The 22,510-nt window shown below is 35.7% G+C and overlaps 2 protein-coding genes across 3 annotated transcripts; both read right to left on the reverse strand.

The window, feature by feature from the left end:
- Positions 1 to 10,320: 10,320 nt before the first annotated feature.
- LOC124921291 (ADP,ATP carrier protein, mitochondrial) lies at positions 10,321 to 12,609 on the reverse strand. The gene is made up of 3 exons (XM_047461927.1): positions 12,518 to 12,609; positions 10,921 to 11,806; positions 10,321 to 10,835 (listed from the first exon to the last, which is right to left on the reverse strand). The coding sequence occupies exons 2-3, from the start codon at positions 11,785 to 11,787 to the stop codon at positions 10,539 to 10,541; spliced, it is 1,164 nt and encodes a 387-aa protein (XP_047317883.1). The 5' UTR covers positions 11,788 to 11,806; positions 12,518 to 12,609; the 3' UTR covers positions 10,321 to 10,538.
- Positions 12,610 to 13,721: 1,112 nt separating this feature from the next.
- On the reverse strand, positions 13,722 to 19,916 carry LOC124921290 (copper-transporting ATPase HMA4-like). Of its 2 annotated transcripts, none has more exons than XM_047461926.1 (9): positions 19,666 to 19,916; positions 18,838 to 19,130; positions 17,535 to 18,274; positions 16,958 to 17,429; positions 16,678 to 16,845; positions 16,001 to 16,255; positions 15,436 to 15,558; positions 14,526 to 15,011; positions 13,722 to 14,459 (listed from the first exon to the last, which is right to left on the reverse strand). In XM_047461926.1, exons 2-9 carry the CDS (start codon positions 19,102 to 19,104, stop codon positions 14,061 to 14,063), a joined length of 2,910 nt encoding a protein of 969 aa, XP_047317882.1. In that variant the 5' UTR covers positions 19,105 to 19,130; positions 19,666 to 19,916; the 3' UTR covers positions 13,722 to 14,060. The 2 variants fall into 2 exon arrangements, with proteins under 2 accessions (XP_047317882.1, XP_047317881.1); XM_047461925.1 differs by having other exon boundaries at positions 18,838 to 19,120; positions 19,666 to 19,915.
- Positions 19,917 to 22,510: the final 2,594 nt, after the last annotated feature.

Consider the following 22,510-nt stretch of genomic DNA (forward strand, 5'->3'; position numbering starts at 1 on the left):
TCAACCTACCAAATGCCTGACAAAATTCTACAGAACACAGCAGGAGACAGTAACTTCAAGATGGACTTCGTGGTGTTTGTTGTATCCAGTTTTTTGTGGACATCCCAAAATCCACAGTGCAGGTATACCCAAAGAACCTATCATTAATTCTGTGATTTCATTTAGAACTTCAATGTCATTTTAACTGGTTTGAGTCACTCCTTTTTTATGTACAGATTCAAAGTACTGAAATCCCTCCAGGATGTATCTAAAATCAAAGACTACAACTGGTGCAAGTTCACGTTAGACGGACTAGTCGACAGTGTTTATAAGTGGAAAGAAAAAAAGACATCCTATTTCCAAGGACCATTAACGTTTCTTTTGGTGAGTGTAGAAATCTATTTGCTGTTGGTTGAACCTTCATAATTTTTCATGATTTTGAACGTAACATATATTTGTTTATGCTAATGTATCAGTTGTGCTACTTGGACCGTGTGGTTGAGTTCAAGGTAAACAGTCAGATCTCAAGGAATTTTCCTATCTTGGGATGCTGGGACGAGAAGAAGATGTACGAAAGGGTTGAGTATGAGGCTGCACATGGGGGTTTGGACATGGTAGGGTAGTTGCTCGCATAGCCATTCCGAATGAGCAACCACCGGTTCAACAAAATGTGGAGCAAACACCACCACAATCTGGGGATGACAATCTTACTGAGCAGGCTCCAATTCCACAAAACCTGGCATCATGTTTGAGGAAGGTTGCGGCCGCTGCAGACGAATTGGCACAAGGGGCTAAATATCTGAATGAGATGCACCAGATAAACGCCATGGAACTTGTACAGTCTGCATTTGAGCCATTGGCCACTGTACTAAACTCCCATTCAATCCTGAGGAAAGGGTTACAACGGAGCTTGGACAAAACAAAACATCAGCAGCCAAGAGGAAGTGGCACTAACCTCAACACATTAACCACCACCCAAGCGAAAGCCGACATCTTTCCTCCCAACATCCATGCCAACACCAAAGCCAACACCACTCCAACAGCCCCATCCAACAAGAGCACACTTACTCCCAACACCCTTCCTCTAAACACCCAAGACAACACACAGACCACCCTCACTACAATGGACAAATCCCACAAGAACCCCATTCCACTCAAAACAGAAACCAAAACCATAACCCCTACCCCTCTAATGGCACAAGCCAAAGCCAACCCCATTCCTCTAACCACAACACGAACCCCTCCAATGGCACAAGCCAAAGCCCAACCCATTCCTCTAAAAAAAACCCCAACCCCTACAATGGCACAAGCCAAAGCCAACCCCATTCCTCTAACCACAACACCAACCCCTACAATGGCACAAGCCAAAGCCCACCACATTCCTCTAACCACAACACCAACCCCTCCAATGGCACAAGCCAAAGCCAACCCCATTCCTCTAACCACAACACCAACCCCTACAATGGCACAAGCCAAAGCCCACCACATTCCTCTAACCACAACACCAACCCCTCCAATGGCACAAGCCAAAGCCAACACCATTCCTCCAAAAACAGAAACCAACAACAAAGCCACAACCAATCCAACCGACCAAGCCATAGCCCACCCCATTCCTCCCAAAACTGAAACCCACACAAACACCAGCACTCCAACCGCCAAACCCATAGCCCACCCCATTACTCACAAAACAGAAACCAACACAAACACCAGCACTCCAACAACACCAGCCTTGCCTCCTACCCAAATTAGACAGAAAACAGAAGAAGCTGGACCATCAAAGGCATTAAATGTCAGGAGTAAAGTCCCCCGAAATTTGAAAACGGATTGATTAACCGATGTCATCAAAACCGAAACCAACAACAACTCCCCTTCTTTGGCGATAGTGAAGATTAAACAGGAAGAATGCATCTCTAGTCTACCACCGCCACTTCAAACTGCCTCTTCTCGTCCACAAATCAAATTGAATGAATGGCTTAAAGCAGTTGAATTGCCTCCAGTTTTGAAAACCCCATATTTCAATAAAATGTTTAGGGATGTCAAACAAATTACAAACATTCAGAAGATTTTTGTGGGTTTCATATTTGCTACGGGACTTGATGAAAGGTAATGTTTCCTGGACATACTTACTTATCCATTAAAAATATAATTTGTAGCCCATTCTGAAACATGTTTTCATTGTTTTATGCAGTGAAATGTTATTTTTTGGGGATAAACTAAGTCTGCACGTGACGCGCGGGGACATGCTTACAATGGCAGATAAAACCTGGGTAGACAGCATGATTATTGACATTTGGTCGTACATGTTGAACGACCGTTGTAGGAGAAATGTAAAACGTCATTACAATAAGATTTTTTTCACAACCGCGATCACCGTAAGTTGTACTAGCACTGTTGTTTATCAATTATGTTATTCGTGTGAGACTAAAGACTATGCTGTAAACAGATTCTTCGTGAAGGTGGAATAGCTAACCTAGACCAATTCAATGAAAGGTTCTGTCGTGAAGGTCGGGCTTTCAACATTTCGAAGAGGGACCTCTTGGATGTGAACCTCGTAAGTACATCTCACGCTATGATATCTTATAATAGCATGTACAACTCAGTTGAAATCTCATTTGTTTTAATTCTATCCACAGCTGTTTTTCCCAATCATTGATGAAAGACATTTCTACTTGGTTTGCTATAACTTCATACAAAGGCAATTTCAAGTTATTGACAACAGAGAGTCACCCATGCAAGCGCCCTTCGAAAGAAGATATAAGAATGCACAAATCTTGGTATGACACTACAATATAATTTTCAACATGTTCAATGATTGAATTCTAGTAGCACTAAATTACATTACATCATGTTGTTTGTAATGATGTATCAGGATGACTACATGCAACAATATATGAACGCCGTAGACCCCGTTCTTGCTGAAAAATATGGCAGTTTGAAAAAGACATGTTTGAAATTGTCATGGCAGGATTCCCGGAATTACACGGACTGCGGCATTTTTTGTATGAGACACATGGAGACGTATGAAGGTGAGGTGAAGGGTTGGAAAAGTGGCTTCGGCGTTAAAAAAAATGTAAGGGACCAAATAAAGACCTTGAGGATGGAATATTGTTGGCGTGTCATTGGCTCGGAGCTCAACAAATCTAGGAGCAAGGTCTACAATTCCTGCAGTAAATGGCTTAGCCAATGAATTTGGAAATGTATACATTTGTACAATAATGAATATGTTGTGTAATTTAAATTTTCAAAACATTACAATTCACATTTTGACAATAATGAAGATGTATATATACAGATTGTTTTTAATGAAAATTTATTTACCAGCATACTTGTTCATTTATGTATTAAGTGAATAAAATAATTGAAAGAAGCATGAAGCGCACAAATATTCGCTTCAAACAATTTTTGTTTATTTCATAAATTAGGATCGAAATTTATATGTGAGTAGTCGAGTAGTAGCGAATAATTATTACGTGAAAACTTGTAATTTAAAGTAATCTAATTCGAGCGAACCATGAGAAGCCGGATTATACTTACCCTAACATGTGAATACCAAATTCCACCAAAACAGCAATTTCATGTTGAAATATGAGGCGCATAAGTATTCGCCTCAAATACTACTTTTTCTTGTAGCGAATTAATATTCGCCTCAAATAAATGTTCTTGTAAAACCCCCACCCCACCCATGAGAAGCCGGATTACTTGTCATGTCATTACACTTACCTTAACATGTGAATACCAAATTCTACAAAAATATCAATTTCATGTAAGAAATGTGAAGAGAATAAATATTCGCCTCAAATACTTGTTTTCATTGAAGCGAATAAATATTCGCTTCAGTTTTAGGTTCTAAATTCTCACTTTTCTAATTAAAAGATATACTTAATAGGAGTCGACTGGGGGCGAATACATATTCGATTGATTTAAGCAATACCAAATTTTAGGTATTAATTATTGTTGTCATTCATTTGGTATTACATAAAACATGGCATGCATTACATTCTTCTTGGTTTCAAATCCAATATACATACAATACATATCAGATTTCACATGAAACTGGAATTCGATAGTTGAAATGACAAAAGAACAGTGAACGGAATATTGGCGTCCATGCTGAAACTTTCGTCCCATTGTTGAGGAATTGAGAACTGGGGAGTGGTCGTTGGCATTGCATTTGATGGGTGGAAAGGTATATCAAATTATTTAAAAGTATGTTAATAAATGAATAATAATAACCCAATTATTAGTAAAGAAGTTAAGTCAGCAAATTCATACCGGAATCTGTGATTCGCTAGTTATTCTTGTTGATTTTCTTTTTCTTGAGTTCTTCTCTAGTCCACCTTTCCTTCTCTTACCAGACTTTGTTGGCTTCTTAGTTTTCATTCCTTTCGCTTGAACATGGGCACCCTCGGCAGAACATGATACACCAGTTGGTGGAGTTTGCATATTTATACTCTCCTATAATTTTTTATCCACAAACGTACACTAGCTAAGCATAATTTCTTTGACATGCTTGTAAGTGTCATCTCTTTCGGCTGCCTTGGTAAATAAATGCATGGACAAGCCACACAAATCTTTGTATCTTATGTTATGAAGCTCACTCGGATCAACATTACTACTGTCCACGATTGGATCAGTTCCAAATATTCCATCTTTGGCTGTTCTTGTCCACCTCTTCAATATCAACGCCGGAGGAATCTTCAACACGTCAATCGTTGTGAAAATCTTTAGGATGTGAGCACACAAAATCCCTCCAAATTCAAATTTACAGCAGCTACACTCGATATTCTTATCATCATTCTTATGAACTGTAACTGTATGAGAGCATCTCTTAGTGTGGGGTGTTACCTTATATTTTCTGTGTGTGTCGACATCCTCTAACATTTCTACACCACAATCATGCGACATAAACCATTGTTGTTCAAAACACTTAAAGACCTCTGGGGTGTAAACTTTGCAGGCATCCTTTAAGATCAAAACTGGATAGTTAAGACTTGGTTGGCTGGTAATTGATTTGAAATCAGCCTTCAACACATCATATCTTCTTTCATCGATTAGTCTTTCAAAGTGTTTGAAAAATTCTAAAAACTTGTGTTTGTAGGAGCAGTACCTTTTCAACAAACTGTTCATACTCTCACTTCTCTGTGTTGTCGCCATATCAGCACAAAACATTTGTCGTCCATAGACTAATGTCCACTTTCGCCTAATGCTAAACATGCGTTTCAACTAGTCGTTGTTTTCAAGCCCGTAGTTTGTCAACATTTGATTCCAAGCTTCAACAAACTCTATCTCTTCTTTAAAATCATATATACACGAAGAAAAATCCTTAGAAAATTCTCTGAAATTATGGAACACGGAGCTAAGATGTATGGCTGCATTTTGAAATATGTGCCAAATACAGAGACGATGATTTGTTTCGGGCCATAGCCATGGCCGCGTCTTGATCTGTAAGAATGGTTTTTGGTTTTTTCCCACGCATAGCTTTGGTGAAAGTCTCAAACAACCATTCAAAAGTCATCGCAGTTTCATCGTATAATAGAGCTGCACCAAAAATAATTGATTGTTTGTGATGATTGACACCTACAAAAAGCGCAACTGGACGACCTTCCTTATTCTTCTTGTAGGTGGTGTCAAAACTGACAACGTCTCCGAAGTATGAATAATCGGACCGCATGTTGGAATCACACCAAAAAATATTCGTTATCAAATCGTCCGCATCAAGTTGAAAAGCATTATAAAAACCAAGATCATTGGATTGTTTTTTCTGCAAATACTCTAATACACCCCCTGTTTCCCCAAAATTACACTCTCTCGTTCTTTTCGTTCGCATGTAATTTTTGTAATCCTCAGGAAGAAAACCTAGATTCTCCTTTCCACCGATCTGTTTAGACATTAGAGCATGTGATGACTTAGGAGGAATTCCCACGTTAGTGGCCATCTCGATATGTAAGCCTGCAACTGCAGAAATATTCCTATGGCATCTATACAGGTGAGTTTTCTTTGGACTTGCAAGAGGATGACAATGCTCACTAATAAAATTTACCACTTGGAACTTTCCATTGTCTGCCCTCTTTATCCTCAATTTCGCTTCACAACCGAACCTCGTCACAGAATGGCTACGTCTCACATAGACATCACGTTTGTCTTTTCCCCGTTCACCCTGTGCACTACAACAAAAAACTCTATCCAGTATTTTACCCTCGTTGTCTACATGTTTTGAACTGCGCCTTATACAAAATCCTATTAGTTTAGCGCATGCTAAGTAGAATACGTAGCCTTCTTTTTCACTCTCAAATTCCCTACCTAAATGTGGAATTAAGTTGGTTTCGATGTCCTCCAAAGGTTGGTCGTTTCCATCGAAATTCAATTGACGACGACAAGTAGCAGATTCGCTGTTCAATTTGAACACGTGGAAAATAAAGCTTCAACTAACCAAAACTTGTAGATTATTGTAAAATGAAGACAATATAAGCGAAGAGCGCTTCACTTCAACATTAATAACATTGTAATATTAGGCGAAGAGAGTTTCACGTTATACGATATTATCATAAAATGATCTTTGTGAAGAGATCTTCGTTTACATATGCACGAAATAAATTAGAGAAGTTAAACAATATACCTTAAATCATTAATATCATTCTCGTTCATATCATTCTCGCTCATATGTGTTCCTTCCTGGTAATCAACCAGAAAAGAACATTTCATGTCAGGTATTCAAAAAACATAAAAAAGGTTGGGACGAAAAGTAAAGAAGGTATAGATGACATTCAAAAACATACCATTGTAATTTAGGAAGATGGATTGATATTATAATGAAGTCTCCGGCGAAGGAGAGGTCGATGGTAGACAATGGAGTATCACTCCGGCGAAGAAATGGTCGTACATGTGAGAGAGAGAACAGTACAAACTTTGTCTAGCTTAGCAGCATGGCTTGCTGCCATGCAGCATTTAATGAAAAGGTGGCAGGTGTTAGGTGGCGGTGAGGTGACTTGATAAAAAAAAATTTCATTTTAATAATTAAATGACTAAAATTATTATGAATTAATATTAATAAATCAATCAATCAATCAGTAAGCGAAGATTGCTTCACATTATTATTTTGACAATTGTTTTAGAAATATTATTTTGACAGTTGTTTTAAAACATATTAATTATTTATCACATTAGGGGCGATTAAGTTACATAGATTGCTATGTATTAATAAATGAATAAAAATTTATACTTCAAGTTATACATTATTTCTTCATGTTTCAAGATTTAGTTTAATATAATGCTGGTGTTTTAAAAAAACACAATTCGAAGAACAAAAAAAATAAATCTGAAATCAAATATAACATTAACAAATTCAAGAATGCAAAATATTCAAATATTCAGTAACAAATTCAACCAACACATGTCTATGTAAACAAAGGCTGCAAATCACAAGCAGCAATGGATTCTAGCAAGCTTGTGTGAGGAACACCAAATACATCCAAATATGTCGTCAAAGGATTCACTGCCTCAAATACCCAAACAAGTTCATCAACATCGTGCTGAGACTTGTCGTATACAACTATAGTTTTGTCATCCTCGGGCTCAACAAATGGATTCTCCATTTCTTTAGTTCTACCTCCTCCAGCAATTACAAACCCCATAAGATCCAGTTTGTAAGCCGGGATGAATTCCCTTGCAAATATAAAGGTGTAACTGTCGAACAGTTTCGGCAGCTGAAAGAAAATACAAAACATTTTTAGTAATCATGGAGAATTGAATATCATATGGAGGAGGAGTAGGAATAAGACAAAACTTACATTGTTTAAATACCGCATTCTGCCAGCTCTTGGACCGCCCACAGTCCCATGATTATCTCGCTGCACCTCGTACGGTTCCTCGTCCACGTAACAGTTAAATCTGATTGATGATTTTATCCATGTACAAAAGCAATTGGTATTCTTAGTTTCATATATGTGAAAATGAATATTGACTTAAGAGTAAAGGGTTAAGAATAACAGAGTCTCACAATCAATGTTAAAGACCCAACTCCCGTTCAATATTGTCTTCAATACTTTGATAGTGCGACCGCATCCACCATTAGCATCGGTGGATGCTATGACGTGGGTCACATCGTCTCGCCACCTCATTGTCATCGTGGCACCACATGTGTTAGCATATTGTTGCATCAAGTGCTGTTTAAGAACAATCATAAATATTTCAGATAAACAGGATGAAAACTTAAAGAATATGGAAAAAAAGGGAGATATGTCAAAAATAGTACTATCTCTTCACTTGTTAATTGATTTGGGCATAAAATCCAGTCTTTTCCAAAATTTTGGACGGATGCTGTGGCGGTTGCCTGCACGTGGATGAAAAAAAAAAACGGTCTTTGTTAGTATTTACTAGGGTTTTATGGAAATAATATCCCAAAACCTAACACTAGGTAAGTTTTCCTAAATACGATGGATTTTCATTGAAGGTGACATTTTGAGAGTAGGGTTTCCTAAAGATTAACGAGACAACGACATCACATAACATAATCTAGTTTAGTAGTTCCATAATCCTAAATATGAAAAGTTACTATTTAGGAATATGTACCATTGTGGAGACGTGAAGATGTTGCTTCTGGTTTGGTCGACGGGGAGCTGGTTGCGAATCGCCGTGAAAGGAGGCAGGAAGAGAGAGAGATGAATCGGGCGGAAATGATTATAAAATAATCATATTATGGGGTATATATATTCATGTAACCTGGGCGAACATGTCTTCTTTCGAGAAGCGACTATTCATTCCATTTCACATGACACATGGACCAGGGGCGAATAAGTGTTCTCTCGAGAAGCGACTATTCAATCCATTTTACATGGAACATGGTCTAGGCGAACAAATATTCTCTCACAAAGCGTCTATTCATTCGATTGAATCTGGGCGAATGGGTATTCTATATGGAAATCAATTAATTGAAGCGGTCCTCTCATGGGAGGGAAAGGGGTTTTACATGAACGTCAGGCTAAAAATATGTGAAACGAAGAAATATTCGCTTTCAATCGTCTCCTCGTGAAAAAAATTAAAAAAATGAGAGTTCAATAATTAAAGCGAATATTTGTTCGTTTCATGCATGTCATTTTAAAGTAATTGAATTAATATTTAATAAACGGATATAAACAAAAAAATAAATTAATTAGTATAGTACTTGAAGCGAAGATTTGTTCGGTTGCTTCATGACATTTTTAATAAATTAAATTAATATTTAATAAACGGAAATATAAAATCCATGTGATTTTGGTCTTTACATACACGGGTAAGTGTATTCACATGGCAGGCAAACGGTCTTCTCATGGGTGAGTTGGAGGGTTTACATGAGGTTTTTATTAAAATTAATTTCAGCGAATATGTCTTCGCTCCTGAGCGTCTACCAGCAAAAAAAAATTAACAAAATAAATAAAAAATATTAATGAATTAATTGAAACGAATATTAGATCGTTGTATGTGATTTTTAATACATTAAATTAATATTTAATAAACGGAAATATAAAATCCATGTAAAATTGGTCTTCACATAGACGGGTAAGTGTATTTTCATGAAAGGCAAGCGGTCTTCTCATGGGGGGTTTACATGAGGGTCAGTGCAACGGGCGTGAAAATCTTCGCTCCCATCGCATCTCACCCTACCCTCTTACACAGTGCCCTGAGCGAAGATATCTTATCGGATTTCATATGAATATTATATAATTTCATGGCGTTAACAGGCGCTGCCATTAACGGCGTCTTGTGTGAACCCGGGACGAAACCCGGATTCCGGATTCTCCCTCCCTCCGTCCCCTACCCAGATTGATTTATTATTAAAATAATAATGCTGCAATCTGATTGATCCGCCACAGAGGAACACGGCAATCGGTAGCAGAAGATCTGAATTAGAGTTTATTACGCAAAGTTATAATTTTTGGTCTCAGTTTATTACGCAAAGTTATCCAATAAGCTGTTTATTAACGCCGAATCAAACGTGCCCTTAGTCGGTGGTAATAAATATAAAAATTCACTTAAATTTAAAGTATCAAATTCAATGTTTAAAACATATATTTAAAAAAAAGTTAAATATTCAAATAAAAACATTAATAAATTTCAAGGACTTTTTTTAAAACTTAATTATGCCGTTCGGTTGAAGAAGAAAAATGAGTATGCAGAGTTTCCAATATGGTTCTAGATTGATTGAACCAATAACCTTGGAAAAGGATTGTGCACTATTACTAAGGCTAGTAAAAGCACTTAATCAAACTCTAATGTATCTCAACAATAAAACCTATTGAATTCATTAAACAATCTCATCCACAAGAAATATCAACCATAGAAAAAGATGATTCAAAACCAACATTATAACTGAAAATAACAAAATTATAATACTACTACTTCAAAATAAACAGCCGATGTGAAAAAGGTATTGTTCAACTCTGTGTTCATAACAAATCAAAAATCACACGACCAACAGTTACCAAAATAATATTAAAGTTGAGGAATTACCTCTGAGTTTCTGCTTATTCAACAAGCATGTCTTAATCATTATTTTTCATCATTATCTAAACGTTTAAGAAAACTTAAGCACCACCTGAACCATACTTCTTACCGAACACAATTAACTGAAGCTTGTCATATCCTGCAAGAACACCAGCACCTGCAACGGCACGAAGGATGTTTGCACCAGCACCCTTGAACAGCGATTTAGGTCCCTCGTTTTTAAGGATTTGGGAGAAGGCATCGAACGAGCTCTTGTACTTGACTGCCTCACCAGATGTCATCATCATTCTTCTTCTGACTGTGTCAATTGGGTATGAGGCAAGACCAGCACCATTTGTGATCAGCCATCCAAGAGCAAAGCTAGCAAAGAAACTATCCTGAAACCACACAAAATTAAAGACAAAAGAGTAAGTAATTATCAATCAAGACGGTTTTTAAAACACAATCCAAACAAATACTGACCTCCAAGTTTCCAGTCAAGAGAACAGGTTTGAGAGAATCGTACATTCCAAAGTACAACCCGCGATAAACAATGATACCAACACATGAGATGTTGAATCCACGGTATAGTCCAGCAATGCCATCAGATTGGAGGGTCTTCTTGTAAACATCCACCAAGCCATTGAATTGTCTCTCACCTCCTCCTTTCTTTGAGGCCTTGGAATCATTAGCAAGACGGGTTCTGGCATAATCCAAGGAATACACAAAGAGAAGTGATGATGCACCAGCAGCACCACCAGATCCTAGGTTTCCAGCAAACCACTTCCAGTAGCCATCACGGTCTTTCTTAAAGTTAAACAGCCTCTTAAAGTAGTCCTTAAACGCAAAGTTCAAGGCCTGGGTAGGGAAATAACGGATGACATTAGCAGTGTTTCCTCTCCACAATGCGACCATACCTTCGTCTTTCATTGTCCTCTTGAAACAATCACCAATTCCCTTGTAGGGTTCAGAAAGACGGCCAGACTTAAGCATCTCGTCCTGGTTTTGAATCAAAAGCTTAACACGCTCAATGGGGGCTGCTGCAGTTTTTGACACTGCTGCTGAAACTCCACCCATAAGGAAATCAATTGCAAATCCTGCTAACCCTTTCTCAGATGGAGCTTGAACAAAGACAGGAGAAGCATTTGCAGTAACCAAAGAAAGGTCCTGAGATGCTCTGCATGTTTGGGTCACGGGATACTGAAAAGCTGCACTAGAGTAATTCCCATAAGAGAATCGCCTCTGGTGAATAGCAGGCTGTTCAATTCCCCCATAACGGATTTGAGAATTGGAACTAAGATTTAGCTTTCCGGACATCTTCTGAGCGACAGTAGGCTGATCAGTCATCATGTCTTTGCCAGTAATAACCCTGCAAGTTGTTAATTTGTATCAAAATCATTGCTTATATATGTGTTAACATCATTAATAGTAACTAAGCAGATACAAGAATATGATTTCAGAGTAACTAACTAAACAAGCAGGGTCATAGTTATCATCTGGTCAAACATTGTTACATAATCATTGGCAGCAGATATCATAACTACTAGTCATAACATAACAAATATAGAACCAACTAAAGTGCAGATCAAATATGATGATGACCCGGTTGATGATTACGAAATGTAAATCCTTTAAAGAGAAAAAAACAGGAGAATTTTGATTTATTTAATCAAAAACTGATCTGGTAACAATAAATTTAACAGGTAAAAAAGAGTTGAACTTTAATGTAAAAGAAGGATCCAATGAATCGATTAACAGATCAAGAAGGATCCAAATGAAAAAAAAAAACACATCTGATGAAAACAGATAATGAACATCTAATAACAAAACGAAGTGAATAAAAGACGATATATCATTGCGATACATACAGAAAATGAGAGAGAATATAACAGCTTAAGAAAGACGCAAAATGTTGAAATGTATACAGATCTGACATAAAAAAACAATGGCGGAAATGAAGATCTGAAGCACTATAAACAGTCCCAAACAGTTCAAACGAAAGAAGAATCGAATCAACCATTGGCTATGAAATGAAATCAAATCAATAAAGAGAAAGCATGTAATCGAGAGAGATTATGACCTGCGCTGCGTTCAGGTCTGGCCTCGGTGGTCGCTTATAGCAGCCGCAGAGGAGGAGAGAAGAACGATGAGGGTTAGTGATGAGCTATAACGTATATATATATATATATATAATATAAGAATTTGTTCTAGGGAAATGGGCCTTCGGATTATAATTATCTTGGTATTAATAATTAATAAATATATAATAATTCTTCATGGAGCCCAAATAATAAATACTCCTTATTTGGTCCAATGGGCAAATGGCATGTTACCTTCAATAGGGTATTAGGTCCAGTCAATACATTTTTATTTTTATTCTTATTCAAACAAGTGGGTTATTTTGATTGGTATAAGTCATAATTATAAAATTAAATTAATATTTGACTGATTAATAATAAGTTTTAGCAAATAAAAATTATAAATAAATTTGAACTATTAAATGGTATCCAACTTACTTATATAATTTATTTGAATATTTAATGAATAAATTGATTTTACTTTTTTAACAAATAAATTGATCGTGTTTACTTGGATATGGAGTTGAATATAACGTTAAATTTGTGTCAAATTCGTAACAATATTTTATCTAAATTAATATTCAAATAAAAATTTAATTTTTAAATTAATATTTTTTTTAATCCAAACTCATATATTGATGTCTTCAAAAAAAGATATAAGTTATTTTTTGGAATTTCTATATTTTTTTTTAAAGTTCATTATCAATTACATCTATTATCATTATATTCACCAAATCAATCATTTAATTAATTAAAATACTTTTATTTATTTTAATTTTAAATATAAAAAATATATATTTGAGTAATTAAACCATATAATAGGGAAATGTATCTTAAATGCCGACTTCAAAATATTTTAACGAAATTCGCTTCATGTAAAGGCAAATGGCAGGATAGTCTCGCAACGACACCATTGATGCACTTATAAATTGACCATAATATATTTTGACATTTAGGGTCATTTCATCAAATTTCCAATATAATAACTCAAATAATAACTTATATTTTTATTCAATAATATTTTAAACATAACTCAAATAGCCAATATCAAAGACAAAGATTTCATCTTATATATTTTATGATTTGAAAATAAACAAAATTTTCTTTTTCTTCTCTACTTAACCTCTATCATTTTTTTTCATTCTCTCTCTCATTCTTCTTACAATCAAACTTTATATGAATGAGAATCAAACTGCAATCCTCTTACATCACAGAATTCAAAACTAGTTTTCAGCCTGAGTTACAAAAACAAAACTAATTCAAAGAAATACATTGTCATGAGACTAAAGATTATAATAATAAAAAAAGACCAAACTAACCAGGAAACACATGCCTCATGGTGTTACAGTTGAAATATATGGTATAGCAGCATGCTTTGACGCCAACAAAGAACTCTTTGCCTATTGTGAATATTTTTATCTGAAATTAATATTATTGGTACTTACTGATGATGTTTGCATCAATAATTATATATGCCAATGACCTAATATTGGCATTGTAAGTTCATTCATGCCCCCCACATCCTTCGAGAATCATGTTTTTTTCTCAGAGTTTGGTGGCAATATTGAGTGGTTTGTTATAGAGTTGCAGCATTAAGGAAGAACATACTACACTTATAGAGGAAGCAGCCATGCATGCACCTGCAAGCCAAGGGGGCAAACGGATCCCAGTGAAGGGAAACAAGATCCCAGCCGCAATTGGAACCCCGAGTACATTGTACCCTAGAGCCCACACATAGTTCAACCGAATACGTGACATTGTCTTTCGAGAGAGATCTATGGCAGTCACCACATCTTCCAGGTTGTTCTTGATCAGGACAATATCGGCTGCTTCTATAGCCACGTCTGTCCCTGCACCTATGGCTATCCCAATGTCAGCTGCCACCAGGGCTGGTGAATCGTTTATCCCATCTCCAACCATTGCCACCACAGTTGAACCTTCCTTCTGCAAAAAGAAAAGGTTCAAATTCAAGCTCTCATAAACATAAACAATAACAACAAGGGACCACACCTGTAAATCCTTTATCTTGTCTGCTTTCCCCAGTGGATCAGTTTCAGCAATCACTTTCGAGATACCAACCTGTAAGGCAATAGCTTTTGCTGTCGCCCAGTTATCACCTGTTACCATGACGGTTTCAATGCCCATAGACTGTAGGAAATGTATCACTCGCAAAGCTTCTGGCTTTACTGGATCACTTACTGCATAAGCGCCCGCAATTCTAGCATCGATAGCAACAAGCACACATGTTCGTGCCAGTTGCTCATTTTCTGAGATGTAGTCTTCAACCTCGGGACTGATACAGATACTAAAAGCACCCATGAGCCTCCTGTTCCCAACTAAAACCCTCCTCTCTCCAACTTTTCCTCTTACTCCAGCTCCTGGGTGCACTTCAAAGTCCTTCACCTCTGTAATATGTTCGACTCTGGAACCGAATTTGGTAGTGAATTTCTTCGCATGTGCAACCACCGCTTTCGCTATTGGGTGCTCGCTGTTTGCCTGAGAAAAATAGCATTTTTGTGCAATATAAAATTAGAGTTCCTTCAAACATGTGTTTTTGTAACTATCCAGAGATAAGATTGCAAAAATACTATAAATTCATAACAACCATGAATTTATAGAAACAACCAAATTTTAGAAACTACATTTCTTTTTCTTTTTTGTAAAATGGTCCGGGTGTGAAGTTTCAAATTCATGAGTTCCTACACTGAGCAATGAGTCTCCACTAGAAACCACATCTTCTAACAAAACAAAAACCAAGAGAATTCATAACAAAAATATTTTCAGCTATTTGAAATACTAGACGGTCAATTGAGTTTCATTGAACCTTTTGCGGTGTATTTATCAGGTATACTTTCTAGTTAAATGATAACTTCAACCACAACATCCTTGCATTGCAATGTGAATTGATGCAAAAACTCACCTCAACAGCCATGGTGATTTCACAAAACTCCGCCATAGAAAATTGGGAAAACAGAACTGCACTTACTACAGCTGGTTTTCCCATAGTTAAAGTTCCAGTTTTATCAAACACTACTGTTTTTACCTGCAATCAAGACATGATCATATAAAAATCTCAAGTTAAAATGATGAGAACAGGTTATTAAATGAAGAATAAATTCTGATAAACATTATTGTTCACAGCTATCAATTAAGTTCCAATAATCTACATAACACCAAGAAACCAATAAGCATTCCAATGGTTTTATTTGGATGTATTATGCACTATATGATTTGTCATCATTTACATTTTATAATGTTTTTTTTTCTTAAATGACAAGCTCACATGCTTTGTGTGTCCTTTCTACTTTCACAAAAAGTTCACCAAAATTTTATTCATACTCCGTTTCAAAATAGTTAACACATGGCATGTCGCACTTTATACAAACTTCGTGAAGCAAGGCACCCAATTACTCTACTTTCTCCTTTCAGATAATAGTCCATTTTCTTTAAAGATCTGAACCAAATACCCGACATTATATGCATACCTTGTGAGCCTTTTGAAGAGCAGTTCCGCCTTTTATGAGCACACCTTGTGAAGCACCTTTACCCGTGGCTACCATGACTGCTGTAGGGGTTGCAAGTCCTAAAGCACAGGGACAAGCAACCACAAGAACTGAAATTCCAAACTGCAGAGCAAACTCAAAAGCATTCATAGCTTTTGGTATCCATGTTTTTGGGTAAATACCAGCCTGTCCAGGAACAAACCATCCCAGCCATGTGATAAATGCTACCAGAACAACCTGAAATTGAATCAAGCGATGATAATTAACAAATATCTAGAATGTAACAATAGACACCATAACTGATGTATTCACACCTGTAGAATAACTGAACTTTACATCAGCACAGGATAAAAGAGAGTAAATCTTTTGCCCATTGGTAGAGAATTTTCTAGTATTTCAGCTTCAACAAAAAAAGATATTTTCCAACCTTTACTATGTTTTTGGATTAATTTTTATTTCTTACTGCGGACATATTGCCCCACTTGTACATGTTTTTATGTCATATATCTCATCTGGATGTGGATCCATGTGAGATCACATTTAGAAACATAACTTAGTTATAGACATATTCAAAAATTTATCGGTGGTTTCTCATCTTGATCTGAATCCAAATCCAAAAACAATAAGTTTTTCCAACTACATAAGAGCAAAAATCTCACCACTGGTACAAAAACTTTTGATATCTGATCAGCTAGCTTCTGAACGGGTGCTCTGGCAAGCTGAGCAGCTTCAACTAATTGAACAATCTGGGATAGTGCAGTCTCCTGGCCAACATGTGTAGCCTTCACTAGTAGACATCCATTCTCATTAACAGTACCACCAATAACCTGCTCATTATGTTACAAAAACGATACTTCTTCATAAGCCTTTTTAGGTGTCATTTATATTCTTCAAAAGAAAAGAAAATGTATTGGAATGCAGAAACTGCACACATGTTACCTTGTCACCAGGTTTTTTAGCTATTGGTCTTGCTTCTCCAGTGATCATACTCTCATTTACATGACTTTTTCCATCAATAACCAGACCATCAACTGGAACTTTTGCTCCTGGAACAATCTTGATGACATCATTCCTCTGCAGTAATTGAGTGCTGATTTCCATCTCCGAAATGACATTACCCTCACTATCTAATGACAGAAGATAAGCAGTCTCAGGAGCGAGTTCAGTCAATTTTGCCAAAGCATTCGATGTCCTCCCCTTTGCCACAACCTCCAAATACTTTCCAAGGAGAATAAACGATATCAACATGGAACTAGTTTCAAATAAATCTTGCCCCTCAAATGTATCTGAAGTTATAGTTTTTACAACTACATATACAGAGTAGAAATATGCAGCATTAGTTCCCAATGCGACTAACACATCCATATTGGCAGTTTTCCGTCTTAATGCATGATAAGCTCCCATGTAAAACCTAGAAAAATTGGAAAAGATAAAATAAGATAATTAATTCTCTTATAATGACTTGGTTTCGATGCAGGTTGAATAACACAAATGGAACACCAAAGAAACCACAAACCTACGGCCGATGATAAATTGCACTGGTGTGCAAAGGATCCATCTCAAGAGTATCCCGATATTTAGCATGTTCCAGATCTTGTAGTTAAGCCAGTTACCATATGGAGGAAGCATTGGGAGAACCATCGAGAATATAAATACAGGAACGGAAAACAGACAGCTCCAGAAGAACTGGCTTCTGTAAATCTGAATTTCATGCTGCCTTGCTGTGTCTTTTCCTTTTGCTGGAACATATAAATTGGCACCATAAGAACCTTTGCCAGCTTCACAAACATGTTGTATAAGAGACCTTGGTCCAGTGACATCAGGGTCATAACTAATAGCAACCTTGTTCTCTTCCAAGTCCATATCCGCATGACTTACACCTTCCAATGACTCGAGTGAAGATTTGATAATGGTTAAATCATCAAGAGAGCATATTCCTTCCAGCTTGAGATACACTTTGTTCACATCACTTCCAGAGCTTATGAGATCCGCTCCAAAACCAGCATCCTCTACAGCTGCAATGATGCGGTCTGTGTTTGTCATATTTGGATCAAAATGGACTTTTGCTTCTTCCAAAGACAGCCCTACATCTGCCTTTTTAACACCACTAACCATTCGAAGAGCACTTTCAACAGATTCGGAACAGCTTGTGCATGCCATCCCCTTAATCCTAAGCCGACACACATCCATATCTTGGTCTGGAAATTCATCAACTTCAAAACCTGTGTCCTCAACTGTTTCCTTAATTCTTGCAGCCTAAGAAAGAGCTTTAGTTAATCCTTCTAATCTAGTCACAACTGAAGACAAGAAAGTGGGATACTATGGATCCGACATAAGAAAATAATAAGTTTAATTGCATGCAAATTAAACTTCATATTATGTTATGACTTAAAACCTACAAAATATAATACATTATATTGAGCTGAAAGATATAAAATAATAACAAAAACCATGCATGTCCGAAGAAACAGAGAAATAAGGGACACATTACAGTCATTAGTATACTTCAAATTGGACCCAAAGCTGAGTTTGAATTTGAAATATACGAATATTTTAATGTTGATTTGAGAAATGAGTATTCCAGCTGATATTGACATGCAATAAATTATTAATATAAAAAAATATATGCAGCCAAGGGTGCTTCCAGATAGACCCCATGATTTAACATTGCTAATGATCTGCAGCCAGGGATGAATACACACTTATATGACTGAATACTCTCATGTGCGTTTGGTGAAAGAGGAAAAATTACTTGGTTCCTATCATCAACCATTAGGACGATAGATGAATAATTCACTACAGTGATGTACATGACTTACAGAGATGAGTTCTGGCACATATTTGACCATAGCCTGACCTTCAATTGGCGAAACCATCACACTTAGTACACCATCAAGTTTCCCAACCACTGTTTCAATGGAAATCGAACAAGATGCGCACTCTATGCCTCTAATTTTGAACATGATTGTCTTAGTTTTCCCATCTCCATCATGGGACTCTAACACAGATATTTTCACATTGTCAGAAGGTTGCAAAAGTGGTTCCTTCAGATCACTCTCCACATTCACTTCCATATCTCTATGCATAAATTCAGCAACCTTTCTGCACAAAACTAGCAGAAGGTTGGTTGGTTCCAAATTCACTAAAACAAGCTCACCTGTTTTGACAATTCAACCCAAGTTGCAAAATATAAAACCAATCAGTTCAAATTATTACAGAAACAAACACTAACAGATTTTAAATAATTTTTATCTTTGAAAAAGCTATCTGTCATTCGTTGGTAATTACAATTTGAAATTCAGTTCTCACTATTTTGAACACCTACATAACGCTTAAATGCATTCATTCATACTCATAAAATGTCACCTTTGCTTAATCAATAAGCATCATCCAATCCAAAGTCCAACATAAATCATTTTCAATTTCAAATTGAAGCAAAGGAATTCAAGTAAACTTAAGATTATTCTCAACAATATATCCATTGTCCATCCATCCAACTATTCATTTTCTCGCAAAAACTTCTCAAATAACTGGATTTTTAATCGGAATCGATATTGAGCATGGAAATTAAAGTCGAGAAGTCGTACATAAAGTATAAACATGTATTTACAATGAATTTCTAGAGTTAATAGGGTTTCGGTTCGTACTTTCTTAGAAAACAGCTATAATCGAAGCCGAGACCTCTGGAAGCAGATGATTGTCGTTAAACCAGTCCGGTGAAGCTTTCCTTATAGAAGACGAGAGAGAGAAAGGATGATGTTCACAGCAGTTATAGCACAATTTCTTCAAAAATGGGAGCCAGATGAGATCGAGGAAAACAACGAACGATTCCGAATTCAATTGAAATCGTATATAGTGCTCTCTCTCTTTACGGTCCACTCAAGGCTGACCATTTTTTTTTTTTTTTTTTAAGATTTCGAATCTAACGTCACTCGATGCTTCCCACCAATAAAGAATCTATTGTTTGAACTTTGAAGATAATTAAAATTCAGTTAACATATTGTAGCAAAAATGATTTTTTATAAGTCCCTTAATTTATAACATACAAACAAATTTATATATATCTAGATGTTCAATACATAGGGTTGATAATTGAAGAATCCAAATTCTTTTTTTCTTCTTTAAAAAGTTGACATATGGTAACTTTATATTTAAATAAAAATGTAAGGACCAATGTAATCAAGACAAATTAGTGGATCTTTTCCATAAAAGGTCTTTGTCTTTGTGGGTAATAGAGATGTTTATTTCTGACTTTTCTTACAATTTGTTTTTTCTTTTCTTTTATTATTTATTTTATAGTTATTATAACTCTCTTTTAATTTTAAGTGTATTTTTTTTAATGAAAATTAAACTTCACACTTTTAACTTTTTGCTATTCGAGTTATTTAAAAAAATATATATATGTTTTATAATTTTATTAGGCTATAGGCATATATTACAAATTCTAAGTCAATAAAAAATTGTATTCATTATAATTGTAATTTCAATTAGATTATGACAATCTTAGTTAAAATTAATGTGTTAGTCTAAGAATAAAGTAATAAAATTTAATTCACATTAAAAATAAATTATGAACAATTTGAATAATTCTGATTATAAAAAAAATTACTACCATAAATCTTTCGATTTAAATTAAAAGAGCTTTGACATAAGGGACGAGATCTATTGTTTCGTATTTTTTCACTCTAAGAAAGTGTAGACATCTCAAATAACTCGGTTTAATATAGCACTCATGCTTGTTTATTGAACCGAGAAAACAAAAACATAAGAGGATCTTTTGAAAACCGACTTAGAAAAGCCTGAAAATAATGATCCAAACGATAAATTCTAAAAATGCTCTAGTTAGAGTGCCCTCCTACCTTCAAAATGACCGGCACAAAAAATCATAAACTTTGAGTATAATATTGTAATTGAAGAAAATGTACCGAATGATCATTTTGGATCTCGTTTATGTTTCAAACTACCGTTTTTCATAACGACTCGATCGTCGTGACCTATGACACGTTCATATCGTACATTTTGAAAAATCATGAATTTTGAATATAATATTGTTGTTTACAATTGTATGTGGATGGTGTTCAAAAGAGGAGAAATCGAAGAAACAAGTCAAATCGGCGAGTCAACTCGGGTCAAAGGAGAGTCAAACACGGGTCCACCAACTGGAGGAAGAATTTGACCGCACATTTGAAATTTGAATTTTAGCAAAATGGGTCGAAAAGGCTTATTCAAAGAAGATGAACTTGAACTTTTAGAGTTTCACTAAGCTTGAAATAGATTTAAAACTTCAAATTTTTTCCATAGCTTCAATACTCGACGAAATTCGATCATTTTGGGTGTTTTGAAAAGGAGGATGGGTCATCTACAAATACTATTTCAGCTCTCTTTCACGTTGGGGTCTCATAACTAGACGAAATATCGACGTGAATGGAAGGTGTTTAAATAAAGATCAATGTGGACACTCTTTCACTCATAAATTCATAACTCGAGTTGTAGTTGATGGATTTGAGTAATTAAACTTGGGTTAGGAAGCTAATCCACACACCTTTCGAATAGAACCCGTCCTGAATCATGGATTGACGTTTAGAGTACTTGCCCAGTCAATGCAAGTAAACCAATGCTCTAGGTTTGAATCTTAATGGTTAACTGGAGGTAGGCTACACTTTAATAATTTATATCTTTAAATTCACTTGGTCATTTTGGGTGAATGAGCTATAATTGGAAATCCCTATGAGTTAGCTTTCCAATGGTACCAAGTAGGCCTCTTTTGGTTCATTGTGTAGTTCACCATAGGTACCCGTAATAAGATTGGTACATGTGGTGACTCATCTATGTACATTCGTTTTCTTGGTCAACACAAACTCATTTTGTCTAAACTCAAACCATGAAAGTTTCAGGCAAGAATTAGGCATTCCTAATGCATACTCGCTCATCTCGTCTCGTGATGAGCCCTGAGTCAAAAGTTGTTGGTATTTAATGTTTAGGATGCAGAAACCGCTAGAATGCTGAAGATTAAATAAAAGGTGAACTTTGAAAAATCATAACTTGGGTTAGGGAGAACCATTTGAGCTGATTCTAAAAGGGTATTCGAGGTCGTTGAGTTGTGAGTCCACCATAAAAATTTCAGACTCATTGAGTCAAAAACTTCACACTTTTATTTTATTTTATGATTTTTTTATAGTTATTATAACTCTCTTTTAATTTTAAGTGTATTTTTTTAATGAAAATAAACTTCACACTTTTAACTTTTGCTATTTGAGTTATTTAAAAGAAAATAAATTATTTAATAATTTTATTATGCATATATTACAAATTCTAAGTCAATAAAAAAATTGTAATAATTATAATTGTAATTTCATTTAGATTATGACAATCTTAATTGTAATGTGTTAGTCTAAGAATAAAGTAATAAAATTTAATTCAAATTAAAAAAAAATTATGAACAATTCGAATTATTCTAATTATAAAAAAATTACTAACATAAATCTTACACAT

This window comes from Impatiens glandulifera, chromosome 1 (assembly GCF_907164915.1).
Source record: "Impatiens glandulifera chromosome 1, dImpGla2.1, whole genome shotgun sequence".
NCBI lineage: Eukaryota > Viridiplantae > Streptophyta > Magnoliopsida > Ericales > Balsaminaceae > Impatiens > Impatiens glandulifera.

What these genes read in the sequence shown, in the direction of transcription:
- LOC124921291 (XM_047461927.1), bottom strand. Translation starts at nt 11,787, where the DNA reads ATGATGACTGATCAGCCTACTGTCGCTCAGAAGATGTCCGGAAAGCTA. An exon ending in TCTTGACTGGAAACTTGGAG is followed by an intron (nt 10,836 to 10,920) that starts GTCAGTATTTGT and finishes GTGTGGTTTCAG; the next exon opens with GATAGTTTCTTTGCTAGCTT.
- LOC124921290 (XM_047461926.1), bottom strand. Translation starts at nt 19,104, where the DNA reads ATGCATAGAGATATGGAAGTGAATGTGGAGAGTGATCTGAAGGAACCA. An exon ending in ATGTGCCAGAACTCATCTCT is followed by an intron (nt 18,275 to 18,837) that starts GTAAGTCATGTA and finishes GCTCTTTCTTAG; the next exon opens with GCTGCAAGAATTAAGGAAAC. An exon ending in AAATCACCATGGCTGTTGAG is followed by an intron (nt 15,012 to 15,435) that starts GTGAGTTTTTGC and finishes TATTTTTCTCAG; the next exon opens with GCAAACAGCGAGCACCCAAT.